Consider the following 14,883-nt stretch of genomic DNA (forward strand, 5'->3'; position numbering starts at 1 on the left):
TTGAGTATCAAGGCTGTTAAACTCTCATCTAGTAAGGCTGTCTCTGATCCTTCTGTTTAGGACCTGATGGCATTTGGTGAGATTCCCATTGAAGCTGGCCACTATCAAGTTAAGAGAAAACCTCCACAGGTGGGAGAAAGAAAGGAAAGGGAACACCAGGTTGCAAGCTACTCAAGAAGAAAACATGGCAAAAGAACAAGCATCCAAGGAAAGAACAGAATGGAGTATCTTAGTCGTAACATCTTAACTGGAAATACACTACAAGTAAGGCCTTAGAAACCCTGCAGAATTAAAATATGAGTTGTAGTGTCCCCAGAGATACTATTCTCAAGTAGAAGCAGACACCCAAGATAAGCAATTATCATGGCTTTTTGTGGCTAACATGTGTTTCCTCAAACACAAGTAGTTTAATAAAACTCTGAAGTGTTCACTTCATTTCATTGTAATTTAGTTCAGCAGCTTATGGACTCTGCAATTTATGCTTAGAATTTTAGCAGTCCACCTCAACTGTAGTGAAAGTAAGCTAAAGAACAAGTATTTATTGAACAACTACTATATGCTTGATACTGTCTTTTCTTCATAGGAAGCTGAATTAAAGTTACTATGTAGCACCTAAAAATCTATATAGGAGATTGTAAATATATATAATTATATGGTTAAATATTATATATTGTTATATTACAATCATGTTGTATGAGTTGTGTAATTGTATTAACATATAATTACTAATTTTGTGAAATTATTATTATATACACAACTGACCGTTGAACAACATGGACTTGAGCTGTAACACATCCCTGTTTTTTTCAGTAAACACAGTATTGCAAATGTATTTTCTCTTTCTTACGATTTTCTTAAAAAATTTTTTTTTCAACGTTTATTTATTTTTGGGACAGAGAGAGACAGAGCATGAACGGGGGAGGGGCAGAGAGAGAGGGAGACACAGAATCGGAAACAGGCTCCAGGCTGAGCCATCAGCCCAGAGCCCGACGCGGGGCTCGAACTCACGGACCGTGAGATCGTGACCTGGCTGAAGTCGGACGCTTAACCGACTGCGCCACCCAGGCGCCCCGTCTTACGATTTTCTTAATAGCATTTTCTTTTCTCTAGCTTCCTTTATTGTGAGAGTATAGTATATAATATATATAGGATGTATTAGTCGACTATTTATGTTATTGGTAAGTTTTCTGGTCAACAGTGGATTATTAATAGTTAATTTTGGGGGGGCAGTCAAAAGTTATACACAGATTTTTGGTGCCCCAAACCCTCATGTTGTTCAAGGGCCAACTGTAATTATAATTGTCTTTATTCTGAAGCAGGTGAAGTACACTGAATGGAAGTTCTCAGGGCTCAAGAGCTCCATAGATGATGGTTTGAAAAATCAGCAAAAGGAAGAGAAAATTACATCATCCCATTCAGTACCAATGCAGAAAGAAGCCCTGAATCCTGTAAATGGTATTGTCCATTTGTTTGTTTGTTTGTTTGTTTGTTTTAATGGCATTGTCTTTTTAAAATCTAATTTCCTATTTAATCATTGGGTTATTTTATCAAGCCTGTTATTTACTACCGCCCCCCCCCCCCATCTTGCATTGCTAAACTTTTCATGGAAAATTAGTATTGAACACTCTAATCTTAGTTTTATGTTACAAGTGTGCTGGTTAGGCCAATGAAGGCTGGAATTTTTAAAGCTAGTTTGCTTGCCAGTTTAGTTACCTAACAAGTATATCTTGTGAATTATGGTTACAAAGAAATAGAAGGAGTGTGGTTGGCTCATTTGTGATGTTGATCCAAAATGTTTTAAATTAAGGCAAGGCTTTTTTGTGTTACAATGCAAAGTAGACATGATTTCAGGTTATAGTATTGGCAAACTAGATAATTCAGACCAACTCTCATTGATGACAGCTAAAATGCTGAAGTGAATGTATTTTCTCAAGATCTTAATGTTTCTTAAAAGCATTATATAGTCAATAAGAAGAGAGGGAAGAATTACCTAGCCTTGACGAGGGAGATGATTGAAGCTCAGGAAAGTGAGCTGAAACTCCTGTAGCCCTGGGATGTTGTCAGTCTGGAGAAAGCAGTGGACAGACAGAACCATGCTTTTGGTGGACTTTTGGGACAGGGAAATGGGATGCAGTCTCAGTCTGCTGTCTGCCAGCATAGGCAGATGTCTACTCAGGGCAGAAATTCCTACTTTGGTCTAGGACCCAGAAGGCAGCACCGTTCTGAGCCTCTGAATGGTGAGGCTGAGAGGAAGAACTGTGGTTTGGGCACTTGCAGACCTAGAGACACAGGGCTGATCACTGACCACCAGGACTCCAGATACTGGAATTATCAGACATGGCCTGGGCAAGAGCTGTGGTTATCGGCTTCGTGGAGATAAAAGCTGAACTTTAAAATTGCAACAAAGAACTGGAGCTATGAAAACATTAAGGTTGTAAGTTTTTAAAAACATTTTGTTTTAAAATAATTTCGGGGCTCCTGGGTGTCTCAGTTGGTTGGGCAACCGACTTTGGCTTAGGTCATAATCTCTCAGCTTGTGAGTTCAAGCCCCGTATTGGGCTCTGTGCTGACAGCTCAGAGCCTGGAGCCTGCTTCGGATTCTGTGTCTCCCTCTCTCTGCCCCTCCCTCGCTTGTGCTCTCTCTCTCTCTCTCTCTCTCAAAAATAAATAAACATTAAATTTTTAAAAAATAAAATTTCAAACTTACATAAGAGCTGCATGACAAATTCATCAACTTTTAGCATTTTCCCACTTACTGCTTTGTCATTTTTTTCTGAAGCATTTGAGAACAAGTTGTACATCTCATGCCCCCTTACTTCTGTGTATTTCAGTAAGGAAATTATATGAACAGTAGAGTTATCAAGCATGCAGTCTTAACATGGACACATATTACCTCATGTCCAGTCCATTTTCAGAATTTTCCAGTTGTCCCAATAAGGTCCATTATTGTTATGCCCAGAATTCGTGATCCCCAAAGACCACCAGGGAGCCGAGTCCGATGCAAAAGCAAAAGAGCCTTTATTCGAGCTAGCTCGAGCTCAGTACCCTACCTGCACCGACGCAGCGGTGAGATACCAGGGAGAGAGAGAGTTTCAAGAGCACAAATGTTTTATAGGGGTCTAGGGGCAGCCGATTGGCTGGGGAAGGGGCGTGGCCTCAGCCGATTGGCTGGGGAAGGGTGAAAGGTTTTATAGGGGTCTAGGGGCAGCCGATTGGCTGGGGAAGGGGCGTGGCCTCGGCTGATTGGCTGGGGAAGGGTCAGAGTCCCGCCACGCAGGTCGCTGGGCGTGTTTTGATCAGGAAGCTTGAATGGGTGAGCGGGAGGTCACTCAAAGGGAGGAGGCATGGTCTAGGTGAAGGACACAGAACAAGATGGAGCTGCCGGCGTAGGCCCGCCCTTTCATTATCACAGTTCTTTTAACCTTTATCTAACCCAGGATCATACATTGCATTTAGTCATTACTCTTTGGTTTCCTTTAATCTGGAACGGTTCCTCGTCTTCACCTTTCCTGATACTGACATTTTTGAAGAGTATAAATGCGCAGTTGTGTAGAGTGTTCCTCAATTTGGATTTGTCTGATGTTTCTTTGTAATTAGATTCAGGTTATGAACTTTTTACAAGAGTACCACAAAAGTGATATTATGTCCTTCTCACTCCATCACATCAGGGGATACATGATGTCTGTCCCATTATTGTGATGTTGTGTTAATTTTTATCACTTGGTTAAGAAAACATCTGCCAAGTTTTTAATCATAAAGTTAATAATTTTTGCCTTTGTAATTATTAAGTAATCTGTGAGACATTATTTTGAGACTACATAAATACGTTATTCCTCATCAAATTTAACTTAATAATTTTGGTATTGATTTGTGGGGGGGGGTTGTCTGAATCACAAAATGTTTACAAAATACATTGCATATTTGGAAATGAATCAATAGAAATTATAGAACTGCTCAATATAGAAATTTATGGAGGAATAGATGGGTTGAAAATAGATGAGATTTTTAAAAAAGAAAACAGATTAGATACAACTCAAGTGAGAATTGGTAAAGATAACTAGAATAAAACAAGGAGAGACAACAAGATGGAAAATACAAAAGAAAAGACAGACGTAAAGGATAAAATGAGGAGGTCTAAACAATGTTCAATTAGATATGGAAGAGGAAGGAGGCAGAAGTAATATTTAAAGTGATAATGATTTAGAGTTTTCTAGAACTAGTAAAAGATATTAGCATTGAATGAAATGAAACTCAAGTAGGATAAGTTTTTTTAAAAATCCAGATCTGGGGCACCTGGCTGCTCAGTTGGTAGAAAATGTGACTCTTGATCTTGGGGTTGTGGGTTGGAGCCCCACATTGGGTGTAGAGATTACTTAAAAATTAAAATTAAAAAAATATACATCTAAACATATCCTACATAGTAAAAATGCAAAAATAAAATCAAATAGAAAATGTTAAAAGTATCCATTTGGGGCACCTGGGTAGCTCAGTCAGTTTAACATCTGACTCTTGATTTCAGCTCTTGTCATAATCTCATGGGTTCATAAGTTTGAACCCCATGTCGGGCTCTGTGCTGACAGTGTGGAGCCTACTCAGGATTCTCTCTCTCGCCTTCTCTCTCTCTCTCTGCCCCACCCCCACACTCTCACTCACTCACTCTCTCTCTCAAAATAAATAAATAAACTTAAAAAAAAAGTGCATCCATTTAAAAGAAAAAGATTGCCATGGTCCATTGATAATATGGACAACTGACTTGTCAATAGCTACAACTATAGCCAGAAACCAGTGGCTTTAATATGCCAAAGGGAAATAACTGCCAACAAAGAATTCTCCACAAAACAAGAATGCTCTTCCAGAATGAAAACAGAATAGACATTTAAAGACAAACCAAAATGGATGGCTTGCTTTCAAGATACATTTTAAGGTTGTCCTTTAGGCTGAAGGAAAATTATCTCAGGAGGAAGCACAAAGGTGTAACAAACCAGGAAAAGCAAAGAATATGAGTTAGTTTACATTACTATATAAAGCAAAAAATATCAGCTTGTGGGGGTTAAAATACATTTAAATTTAAATATATAATGTACTAGGTTCAACGGTAGCCCCACAAAAGGTATGTCCATGTCCTGAACCCCAGAATTTGTAACTGTTACCTGATTTGAAAAAAGATTTTTTGCAGGTGTACTTAAATTAAAGATCTTGAGATGTAGAGATCAGCTTGGATTATGTGAGTGCACACACAGAGACACATGCAGAAAAGAAGGCAGTGTGACCACAGAGGCAGAGATTGAAATGATGTGGCCACAAGCCAAAGAATGCCTGGAGCCACCAGAAGCTAGAAAAGGCAAGGGAAGAAAAGGAAAAATGTCCTCTAGAACCTTTGGAGTGAGCATAGACTTCCCAATACCTTGATTTTGAACTTCTGACCTCCAGCACTAAGAGAGAATAGATTTCCAGTTTTATTTCTTTCTTTCTTTTTTTTTCTTTTTACTTTTTTTCATGATACTGGAGAGATGGACATTTCATCCAGACCAAGTTTAAATGACTTGTACATGTTTTATGTAAGCCAGAGGCAAAATCAAAGCTAAAATAACATTTGGCACAACAACTAATATTACTTGAAAAAGCTCATAGAAAGTTCACCATCACCTTAAAGATCAATCACTTTATTACAGAATGAATGACTCTACAGAAAAGAGAAAAGAGATCTAAAGGATAAAATGAGAGGATCTAAGCTATGTTTAATCAAATGTAGGAGAAGATAAAGAAGGGAGACAGAGGCAATGTTTAAAGTGATATGTGAAATTCACATCTGCATTCAGAAAATGAAATCATGAGAAGAAGGACTATTTCTTCTGGCCTCTCAGTTGTTACCTTCAATAGTGAGTTGTGGATTGCTTTCTTTAATGACCTTCAGGAGCTTCTGGATTTGAGCATCGGATTCATCAGTCTTCAACCTGAGTGTCCAGAGGGGGCAATTTTGAAGTTTCAAGGCTTCGCACAGCATCTATACTCCACTATACTCCCAGGGAACTCTGGCCCAGGTCCAGCATGATCAGGTTCTGTTGCTTTTGAGGGTAGACAAGAGGTCTCACAACTGAAAGAAGTGATGGCACATCCCCACAACAACAGAAATCTCAGGTTACATGGTGGTTTCTTCAAAGCCTTACAAAGAACTGTAGTAGTTACTATGTGAGTCAGCCCCAGATGCAAGTATGTTAGCTTGATTTTTGTTGGAGAAACTTTGATAGGTGATTGCAGCCATCACTGGATATGTTGGAGCACCATAGCACCAGAGTATGTAGTTTATGTTGGGGTAACTCAAGCCCTCACATAGAAGTTTCATCCCATAGGTGTCCCAGCATAGGTGTGTCAGCCTCTGGTTGGTGCTCAGAGCACAAAAGAGCTTCTTGCCAGAGGTTACTGTGAGGTGACGTTCTCCTGTGACAACCTCTGCAGGAAACACTTTAGGTATCTCTAAATTGTGTACAGCAAATTGACACGCTTATCCAAGAGCTCATTTGTTGTGAGGTTCAAGCATGCCGTAGACTGGTTGATTTCAAGAAGGAGAAACCAGCTCATTGATGAATGGTGGAATAGTAAGAAACCAACCTGATATAGTATGGATTACATTTTAGGTGTCTCAAGACCACACACAATAGGAAAGCATATCATTTTGGTCATTTCTGTGAGTGACCAGATGCATTGGATCTCATGGCCAGCTAAGGCAAGACAGAAGTTCCAATAAGCAGCAGCTAGAGAAATATTTTTGAGGATCACTTTCTGGAGATTACAGGTAGCATACGTTTTTCACAGAGAATCCTTGTTGATGAGGTACTAAGGAAGATCTGACTGATGTCCAGAAATATCAGATTCTCACTTGAGCCATACATGAAACAAAAGTCCATCCAAAAAGGAGGCAATTGTTGATGATTCTGGGACCTCTGAACCTGAGCATCTGATTCTGATGCAGTGTCATTCTCCAGGAATACCTTCTATAGCAAAATTTTCTACAAGTTTTGGCAATGCTTAAGGTGGAATGTGAGCATGATGTCCATTTTATTTTTCAAATGCAGTGACATTTCCTTGATGTGGGCAATTGCATCCTTTACAAGCTGTTCTTCCTGAGATTCAAAAAGACAGTACAAAACCATCTCCTTCATTGAGCAGAAGGGTTTATTCTCATCTGACTGTGCTTTGCATTTCAGTAAGTTCCATTTGACTTTCATTGACATTCGGGAGTCAAAAGCTGTCTTCAGTCCCATGCCTCTCTTTTGTTTGAATGGCTGACTAAAAAGTTACCCAACTTGGGTCAGGTTGGCATTCTTTAGTCTTTATTGAAGAACAGCTTCTGCACATTACATTTTTTTTTAATTTTTAAAGTTTATTTATTTTGAGAGAGTAAGTGGGGGAGGGCAGAAAGAGGGGGTGGGGGAGAATCCCAAGCAGGCTCCACACTGTCAGCGTGGAGCCTGATGTGGGGCTTGAACTCACAAACTGTGAGGTCATGACCTGAGCCATAATCAAGAGTCAGACGCTGAACTGACCGAGCCACCCACACACCCCAACTTCTGCACATTCCTAATGTCCCACCTGAGGCTTTCCCTGTCTTCTTCCTCCTTGCTCTCCTGTACATAGAACATGGTGACAAGAAACTTTTGGACACTGAGTTGAATGAAGGAGTAGCAGCCCTTACAGTCTTTGCCCTCCTGGAAGATACTTTTCCAGGAAAGGATAGAGGTTAGATTTTTTTTTTTTATTTTTTAATGTTTATTTATTTTTGAGACAGAGAGAGACAGAGCATGAACAGGGGAGGGTCAGAGAGAGAGGGAGACACAGAATCTGAAGCAGGCTCCAGGCTCTGAGCTGTCAGCACAGAGCCCAACGCGGGGCTCGAACTCACGGACCGCGAGATCATGACCTGAGCCGAAGTCGGACGCCCAACCGACTGAGCCACCCAGGCGCCCCGAGGTTAGATTTTTTTTGATGCAAGTCTCCAAAGGTCTTCCCCATCAAAGATGTTTGTGTCCACATGCCCTCAGCAGCTAGAAGACACAGACCTTTTATTGGAGCTTGGAGGTACTGACTGGGACAACTGTCAGGTACCTGTATGAACTGGCTGCAAAGGAAACACAGAAACAGAAATGTGGTGGTTTGACAAGTCAGAACAGGATCCTCCCCCTTCTCCATCTACAGTTTCAGACAAGTGCAGATGATCCAGCACATGGCAGGAGACAAGCTCATATGGAACAAGGTGGCATGGCTCCTCATCAAGTCACAAGCTCACAGCACTTGATTTTTATTCTCAAAGTATTTCAGCAAATATGCCTTCTTGTCCAGGTATAAGAATCCCTCCATTTCTATGAAGAGGGATTGATCAGCCAAGAGTCTGCACTCTCTCAAGGTGCCAGGTCATGTGGTGATGAGTAAAGTGGCCTTGGGTAACATTGTTCTCTTCAGCAAACTACCCAAGAAGATGGGCACTGGCTTCCACTTCTTCCAGTTGCCCTATGTCATGTATAAGTGCCCCTGAGGAGACTCTCAGTCACTGAAGTCATTGATGATTAACAGGATTTTCTGCTCTTGGGCTACAGTCCTGGAATGACCTCCTGCAATCCAGGCTAGTCCTTGGAGACCAGTTATAAAAAAGTGTACAACCTATTGTGATTGAGTTCTTTGTAGTTGAGATAGAAGGCAGAATTGAATCTTTGTGAGGTTGACCTGTGTCCATTCCAGCATCAACTCCTTTGCCAGTATGGATTTCCCATTGTCCACAGGACTGTGCCATGTGTAGAAATGGTCCTGCAAGCATTTTAGGATTATAGAAAATGGATCAGTGTCTCATATCTCTGTGACAATATGGATGTTTTCACCAGCTCCAGGCCAAAAGTTGCTTTTAAGCCACTAAGTTTTTGGTGTTTTGTGACAGCAGCCATAGAAAATTAATGCAAGCAATAGCAAATATTTGGTAATTAACCAACATACTTCTAAGTAACCCTTGCATCAAAGAAGAGCTGCTAAGGAAAATTAGGAAATTTATTGAACTGAATGAAAATGAAAATACAACATATCACAATTGATGGGATGCAGCTAGAGCAGTTCTTACAAGGAAATTTTAGCTTTAAATGCTTATGATTAGGGAAAAAAAGATCTGAAGTCAATACCCTAAGCTTTTACTTTAAGAAGCTAGAAAAGAAAAGAAAAAGGAAGCTAGAAAAAGAAAATAATATTAAACCCAAAGAAAATAATAATGAAGATCAGAGTAGAAATCAGTGAAATAGAAACAGAAAAAGAATAGAGAAAATCAATGAAGCCAACTTTGAATAGATCAGCAAACTTGATAAGCCTTTATCTAGACTGACTATAGCAAAGATCCAACAGAAACTACTTAGTAATTTGAACAGAAGTTTAATATAAAGAGTTATTAACTATAACAGGAGATTGAACTAGGGATGGTGGTGAGGATTGACTAGTAAGAAGTAAACAGAACTCTAAAAAATACAGGTATTTCTTAAAGAGTATCCACTAATCCCTAGAACTGAAATTAAGTCCCCAAAGAAGAAATAGGTCTGGTAGACAACACTTTCAGGCTGAAATCCAGACCTCACTGGAGGGAGTGAAGTCATGTTTTATTGAATAGAACAGAATTTGGCTGTGGCTGCACATCAAACCTCAGAGAATCTGTGAAGTTGACTTCTGGAACATTGCAGGTAAACCATTCACAGAGCGATGCCAAGCCAGTGGCATTTCACCTACTTGGGGGTGGGGTGGGGTACCAAGAAAACTGCCCACAGGGAGGTGCCATATACTACAGGTCACTGGAAACTACTAGAATTGGGTGTTGCAGAAGCCATGTGCTACTAGAAATGTGTTCTACAGGAAACGATGTGAGCTGCTGGAGCCAGGCATTAAGTTGCATGAGCCTTGTCTGCAGAGTCCTTATCTTCTGCAGGAGTCTGCCTAAAACCAGGGAGAGAAACCTTTTCCTCCTTCAGTGATCCTCTGTGCTCACTTAAACTTAACATGGTGCCATCTGACAAAGAAGAAATATTTACAGGGTGCAACTCCATCATTGCAGAGCAGGCAGTTATATTGAGTTGAAAGACAATTAATTGATAACTGGCCTGCTGATTAAGGGGGGAAAAAAGCAAAGACACGAGTTAGCAAAATCAGGAATGAATGTAAGATCACTACAAACTCTATAATTAAAAGGACCATAAAAGAATATTATGAACAACTTTATACAACTTAGATGGAAAAGACAAATTCTTAGAAAGATACAAATTAGCAGAACTGACTCAAGAAGAAATAGAAGATCAGAATTGACCTATAAAAAGTACAGACGGAAATTAGTAATCCAAAATCTTACCAAATAAAAAGTCCAGTTCTGGGGCACCTCGGTGGCTCAGTCGGTTAAGTGTCTGACTCTTGATTTTGACTCAGGTCATGACCTCACAATTCGTGGGATCAAGCCCTGCTGTCAGTACAGACCCTACTTGGAATTCTCTCTCTCCCGCTCTCTCTGCCCTTCCCCTGCTTGCATGTACTCTCTTTCTCTCAAAGTAAATAAATAAACATTAAAAAGTACTTTTTAAAAGAAGAAGTCCAGTTCTAGATAGCCTCACTGATGAATTCTATTAATATTTAAGGAAGAAAAAATGCTGATCCTTCAGAATCTCTTTCTGAAAATAGTAGATCCAGAGAAACTTTCTAACTGATTTGATTATAAAGTAGCATTATCCAGATACCAAAGGAAGCCAAAGACATTAAAAGAAAGGCAACTATAGACCAATATTCAACATGAACACAGATGCAATATTCTAAATGCAATATTAGCAAACCAATCCAGCAAAATATAAAAATATTAAAAGGGTTGTGCTCACCATGTTCAACTGAGATTTATTCCTAGAATGCAAGTTTAGTTTAATAGCAGAAAATTGATTTATTTAATACACTGTATTAGTGGAATAAAAGCTTTATGATCATCTCAATAGATAGGGGAAAAAAAGCATTTTACAAAATCCAACTCCTATTCTCAATAAGAACTCTCACCAAACTAGGTAGAAGGAAATTATTTCAAAGTAACAAGGGATAATAAAACCTGTAACTAACATCTTACTTTGTGGTAAAAGACTGAATGCTTTTCCCTGAAGATTGAGAAAAAAGAAAGGATTTCTGCTTTTATCACTCTGTTTGAACATTATAGTGGAGATTTTAATCATTGCAATAAGGCAAGAAAAAGAAATTGAAGTCATAACAATTGGAAATAGAGAAGTTGTGCTACCTTTATTGGCAATTGACATCTTTGACCTCCTTTTTAGAAAATCATAAGAAATCTACAAAAAAATTTTTAAAAACTAAAAGCAAGTGAACAACATTATAGGTTATAAATCAGTATACCAAAATCAATTGTATTGCCATATAGTATCCATGAACACTCTAAAATAAAATAAAGCAAACAATTCCATTCACAGTATCGTCCAAAAGAATAAAATATTTAGGAATAGATTTTAAAAAAGAAATGCAAGACCTGTATACTGAAAACTACAAAAGTTCCTGAGAGGAATTAAAGAAGTTTAAAATAAATGAAGAAATGTATCATGTTTATGGATTGGACCACTCATAATTGTTAAGATGGCAGTTCTCCCCAAAATTTATACATGAATGCAAAGAATTTAGAAAAACCAAAACAATTTTGAAAGAACAAAGTTGAAATTTTTGTACTACCTGATTTCAAAACTTCCTTAAGATAAAGGTAGAGTATTTCAGACAGTGTGGTATTAGCATAAAGATAGACTTACAGATCAGTGGGACAGAATTGTGAATCCAGAAATAAACTTTCATTTTATGGTGAATTGATTTTTCCACAAAGGTCCCAAGACAATTCAATGGGGATATCTAATCTTTCCATCAAATGGTGCTAGGACAATTAGATATCCACATAGAGAAGGGGGAAAAAACCTTAGACAACTACCTCACACCACCCATAAAAATTAACCAAAATACGTTATAAATCTAAATATTAGAACCAAAACTATAGAATTTCTAAAAGAAAACATAGGATAAACTATTTGACCTTATTAGACAAAGATTCTTTAGCTATGACATCAGAAGCATGGTCCATAAAATTAAAAAAATGGTAAATTGGACTTAGGCAAAATAAAAAATGCATGGTCTTCAAAGGACACCATTAAGAAAATGAAAAGGTCAGCTATAGATTAGGAGAAAATATTTGCAAATCACATTTTTTTTTCCTTTTTTAAATTTAAATTTTAGTTGCAAATCACATTTCTGATAAAGGACTTGCATCCATAATCTGCAAGGAATCCTTACAACTCAGTAAGACAACTCAATTTAAAATGGTCAATAAATTTGACTAGACATTCACTAAAGAACATATATGAATGGCAGTTAAGCATACAAAAGATGCTCAACAGCATTAGTCATTAGGAAAAAGCAAAATAATATCACAATGAGATACCAGTACACTCCAGCTAGAATTGGTACATTCTAGAGGTTGACTGTACCAAGTGTTAGTGAAGATGTGGAAAAATTGGAACTTTATGCATTACTGTTGGGAATAGAAAACAGTACAACTACTATGAAAAATATTTGGTTATTTCCTAAAAAATAAAACATACAGTTTACAATCCAGCAATTCTCTTCTTAAGGGTCTGTCCAAGAGAATTGGAAACATTTGACCATCCAAAGACTTGTACACAGATACTCAGAGCAGCATTATTCATCATTCGGAATAAGGAAAGATGTCTTAAATAAAAAAAATGTAGTAGTCATGAAGAAAATATTGATAAAGTTGACTACTTTAAAAGTAAGAATTTCTGTGTAGCAAAAGATTAAATGGGCAAGAGTGGAAATGATATTTGTAAAACATGTGACCATCAAAAGGCTCAAATTCAAAAAATATGCAGAACCCCTACAAATCAATTAGAAAAAGACAGCTCGCAGCTTTTTCTGCCCACTGGTCCTGTCCCTGTGCTTTAATAAAAATCACCTTTCTGCACCAAAGACGTCTTCAAGAATTCTTTCTTGGCCGTCAGCTCTGAACCCCGTCATTTCAAAACCTCATCAACATTAGAATTTTCTTGGGGTGCCTGAGTGGCTCAATAAGTTAAGTGTCAGACTCTTTGATTTTGGCTCAGGTTGTGATCTCACAGTTCTTGAGATCCAATCCTGCATTGAGCTCTGCTCTGAGTGTGGAGCCTGCTTAAGATATATTTCTCTCTCTCTCTCTCTCTCTCTCTCTCTCTCTCTCTCTTTCTCTCTCTCTCCCCCCTTCCCCTCCCCCTCCTCTGACCCTCTCCCTCTGGCCCTCCCCCCAACTTGTGCTCTCTCTCTCTCTCTCTCTCTTTCAAATAAACAGGGGAACCTGGGTGGCTCAGTCAATTAAACATCCGACTTCAGCTGATGTCATGATCTCACAGTTTGTGGGTTTGAGCCCCACATCAGGCTCTCTGCTATCAGTACAGAGCCTACTTCAGTCCTCCTCTCCCTCTGCCCCTCCCCCTCCCCCTTGCACTCTCTCTCTTCTTCTCAAAAATAAATAAACATTAAAAAAAAAGACAGCCCAATAGAAAAATTAGCAAAGATATGAAAGGCATCTTACAAAAGGGAATTTCAAATGTTCAGTAAAAAATATTATGTATGACAAGGTCACATTACAAGAGAGCATGTGGGATGAGAGATATTGTCTGAGGCTATTTTTGGGAAATACAATCTGCCACCCCAATTGCATTTGCTTTTTCTTGGCTTGGTCATTTTCTCCAGCCCCTACAAAAGGACCAGCTTTCTTTCTAGTTTCCTTCCTTCCATTCTCCCTTCTTTCCCTTTTTTTCTTTTTTCTTTTCTTTTTTTCTAGAAGTGAACTCCTTATTTGGCAAACTTCTGAATAAGTGAATCTTTGAAAAGGAAGGTTTGCTTTTGCACTGTTGGTGGGAATGCAAACTGGTGTAGCCACTCTGGAAAACAGTGTGGAAGTTCCTCAGAAAATTAAAAATAGACCTACCCTATGACCCAGCAGTAGCACTGCTAGGAATTTACCCAAGGGATACAGGAGTACTGATGCATAGGGGCACTTGTACCCCAATGTTTATAGCAGCACTCTCAACAATAGCCAAATTGTGGAAAAAGCCTAAATGTCCATCAACTGATGAATAGATAAAGAAATTGTGGTTTATAGACACAATGGAGTACTACGTGGCAATGAGAAAGAATGAAATATGGCCTTCTGTAGCAACGTGGATGGAACTGGAGAGTGTGATACTAAGTGAAATAAGCCATACAGAGAAAGACAGATACCATATGGTTTCACTCTTTTGTGGATCCTGAGAAACTTAACAGAAACCCATGGGGGAGGGGAAGGGAAAAAAAAAGTTAGGGAGGGAGGCAAAACGTAAGAGACTCTTAAAAACTGAGAACAAACTGAGGGTTGATGGGGGGGTGGGAGGGAGGGGAGGGGAGGTGATGGGCATTGAAAAGGGCATCTTTTGGGATGAGCACTGGGTGTTGTATGGAAACCAATTTGACAATAAATTTCATATAATAAAAAAAGAAAAGGAGGGTTTGATTCTCAGTAAATGAAGCCAAAATCTAGGTACTCAGAACTAGTGGCCAGATAATGGATTGAGGATGAAGGCACTGGGTTTAGATAGGGTGCTTGGAAATAGTTCTGTAATTCTAGCCTTTTCTGTAACAGATAAAGAATCCTGTGAACAAGCTTCTGAAGTCAGTGAAGCACAGACTACAGATAGTGATGACATAGTGACACCAGTATCTCAGAAATGTCCTAAGGCGGTAAGTACTCTGGGGTAATCATCCTCGTGTGAGTGTGAGCTAAGCTTATAAACAACGACATTGTGCTTAATGGCC

At 38.9% G+C, this 14,883-nt stretch overlaps 1 protein-coding gene across 8 annotated transcripts in view; it reads left to right on the top strand.

The window, feature by feature from the left end:
* The window catches only part of RPGRIP1 (RPGR interacting protein 1), a 90,898-nt gene that overhangs the window by 50,203 nt on the left and 25,812 nt on the right, over positions 1–14,883 (top strand). For 7 of the 8 annotated variants that reach the window (XM_045450314.1, XM_045450309.1, XM_045450313.1 and 4 more), the window contains 3 exons: positions 61–264; positions 1,317–1,455; positions 14,711–14,808. In XM_045450314.1, the coding sequence (XP_045306270.1) occupies positions 61–264; positions 1,317–1,455; positions 14,711–14,808 (441 nt within the window). The remainder of the gene's footprint in view (positions 1–60; positions 265–1,316; positions 1,456–14,710; positions 14,809–14,883) is intronic. The other variant, XM_045450310.1, reaches the window with a different exon arrangement.

Source organism: Leopardus geoffroyi, chromosome B3, assembly GCF_018350155.1.
Source record: "Leopardus geoffroyi isolate Oge1 chromosome B3, O.geoffroyi_Oge1_pat1.0, whole genome shotgun sequence".
NCBI lineage: Eukaryota > Metazoa > Chordata > Mammalia > Carnivora > Felidae > Leopardus > Leopardus geoffroyi.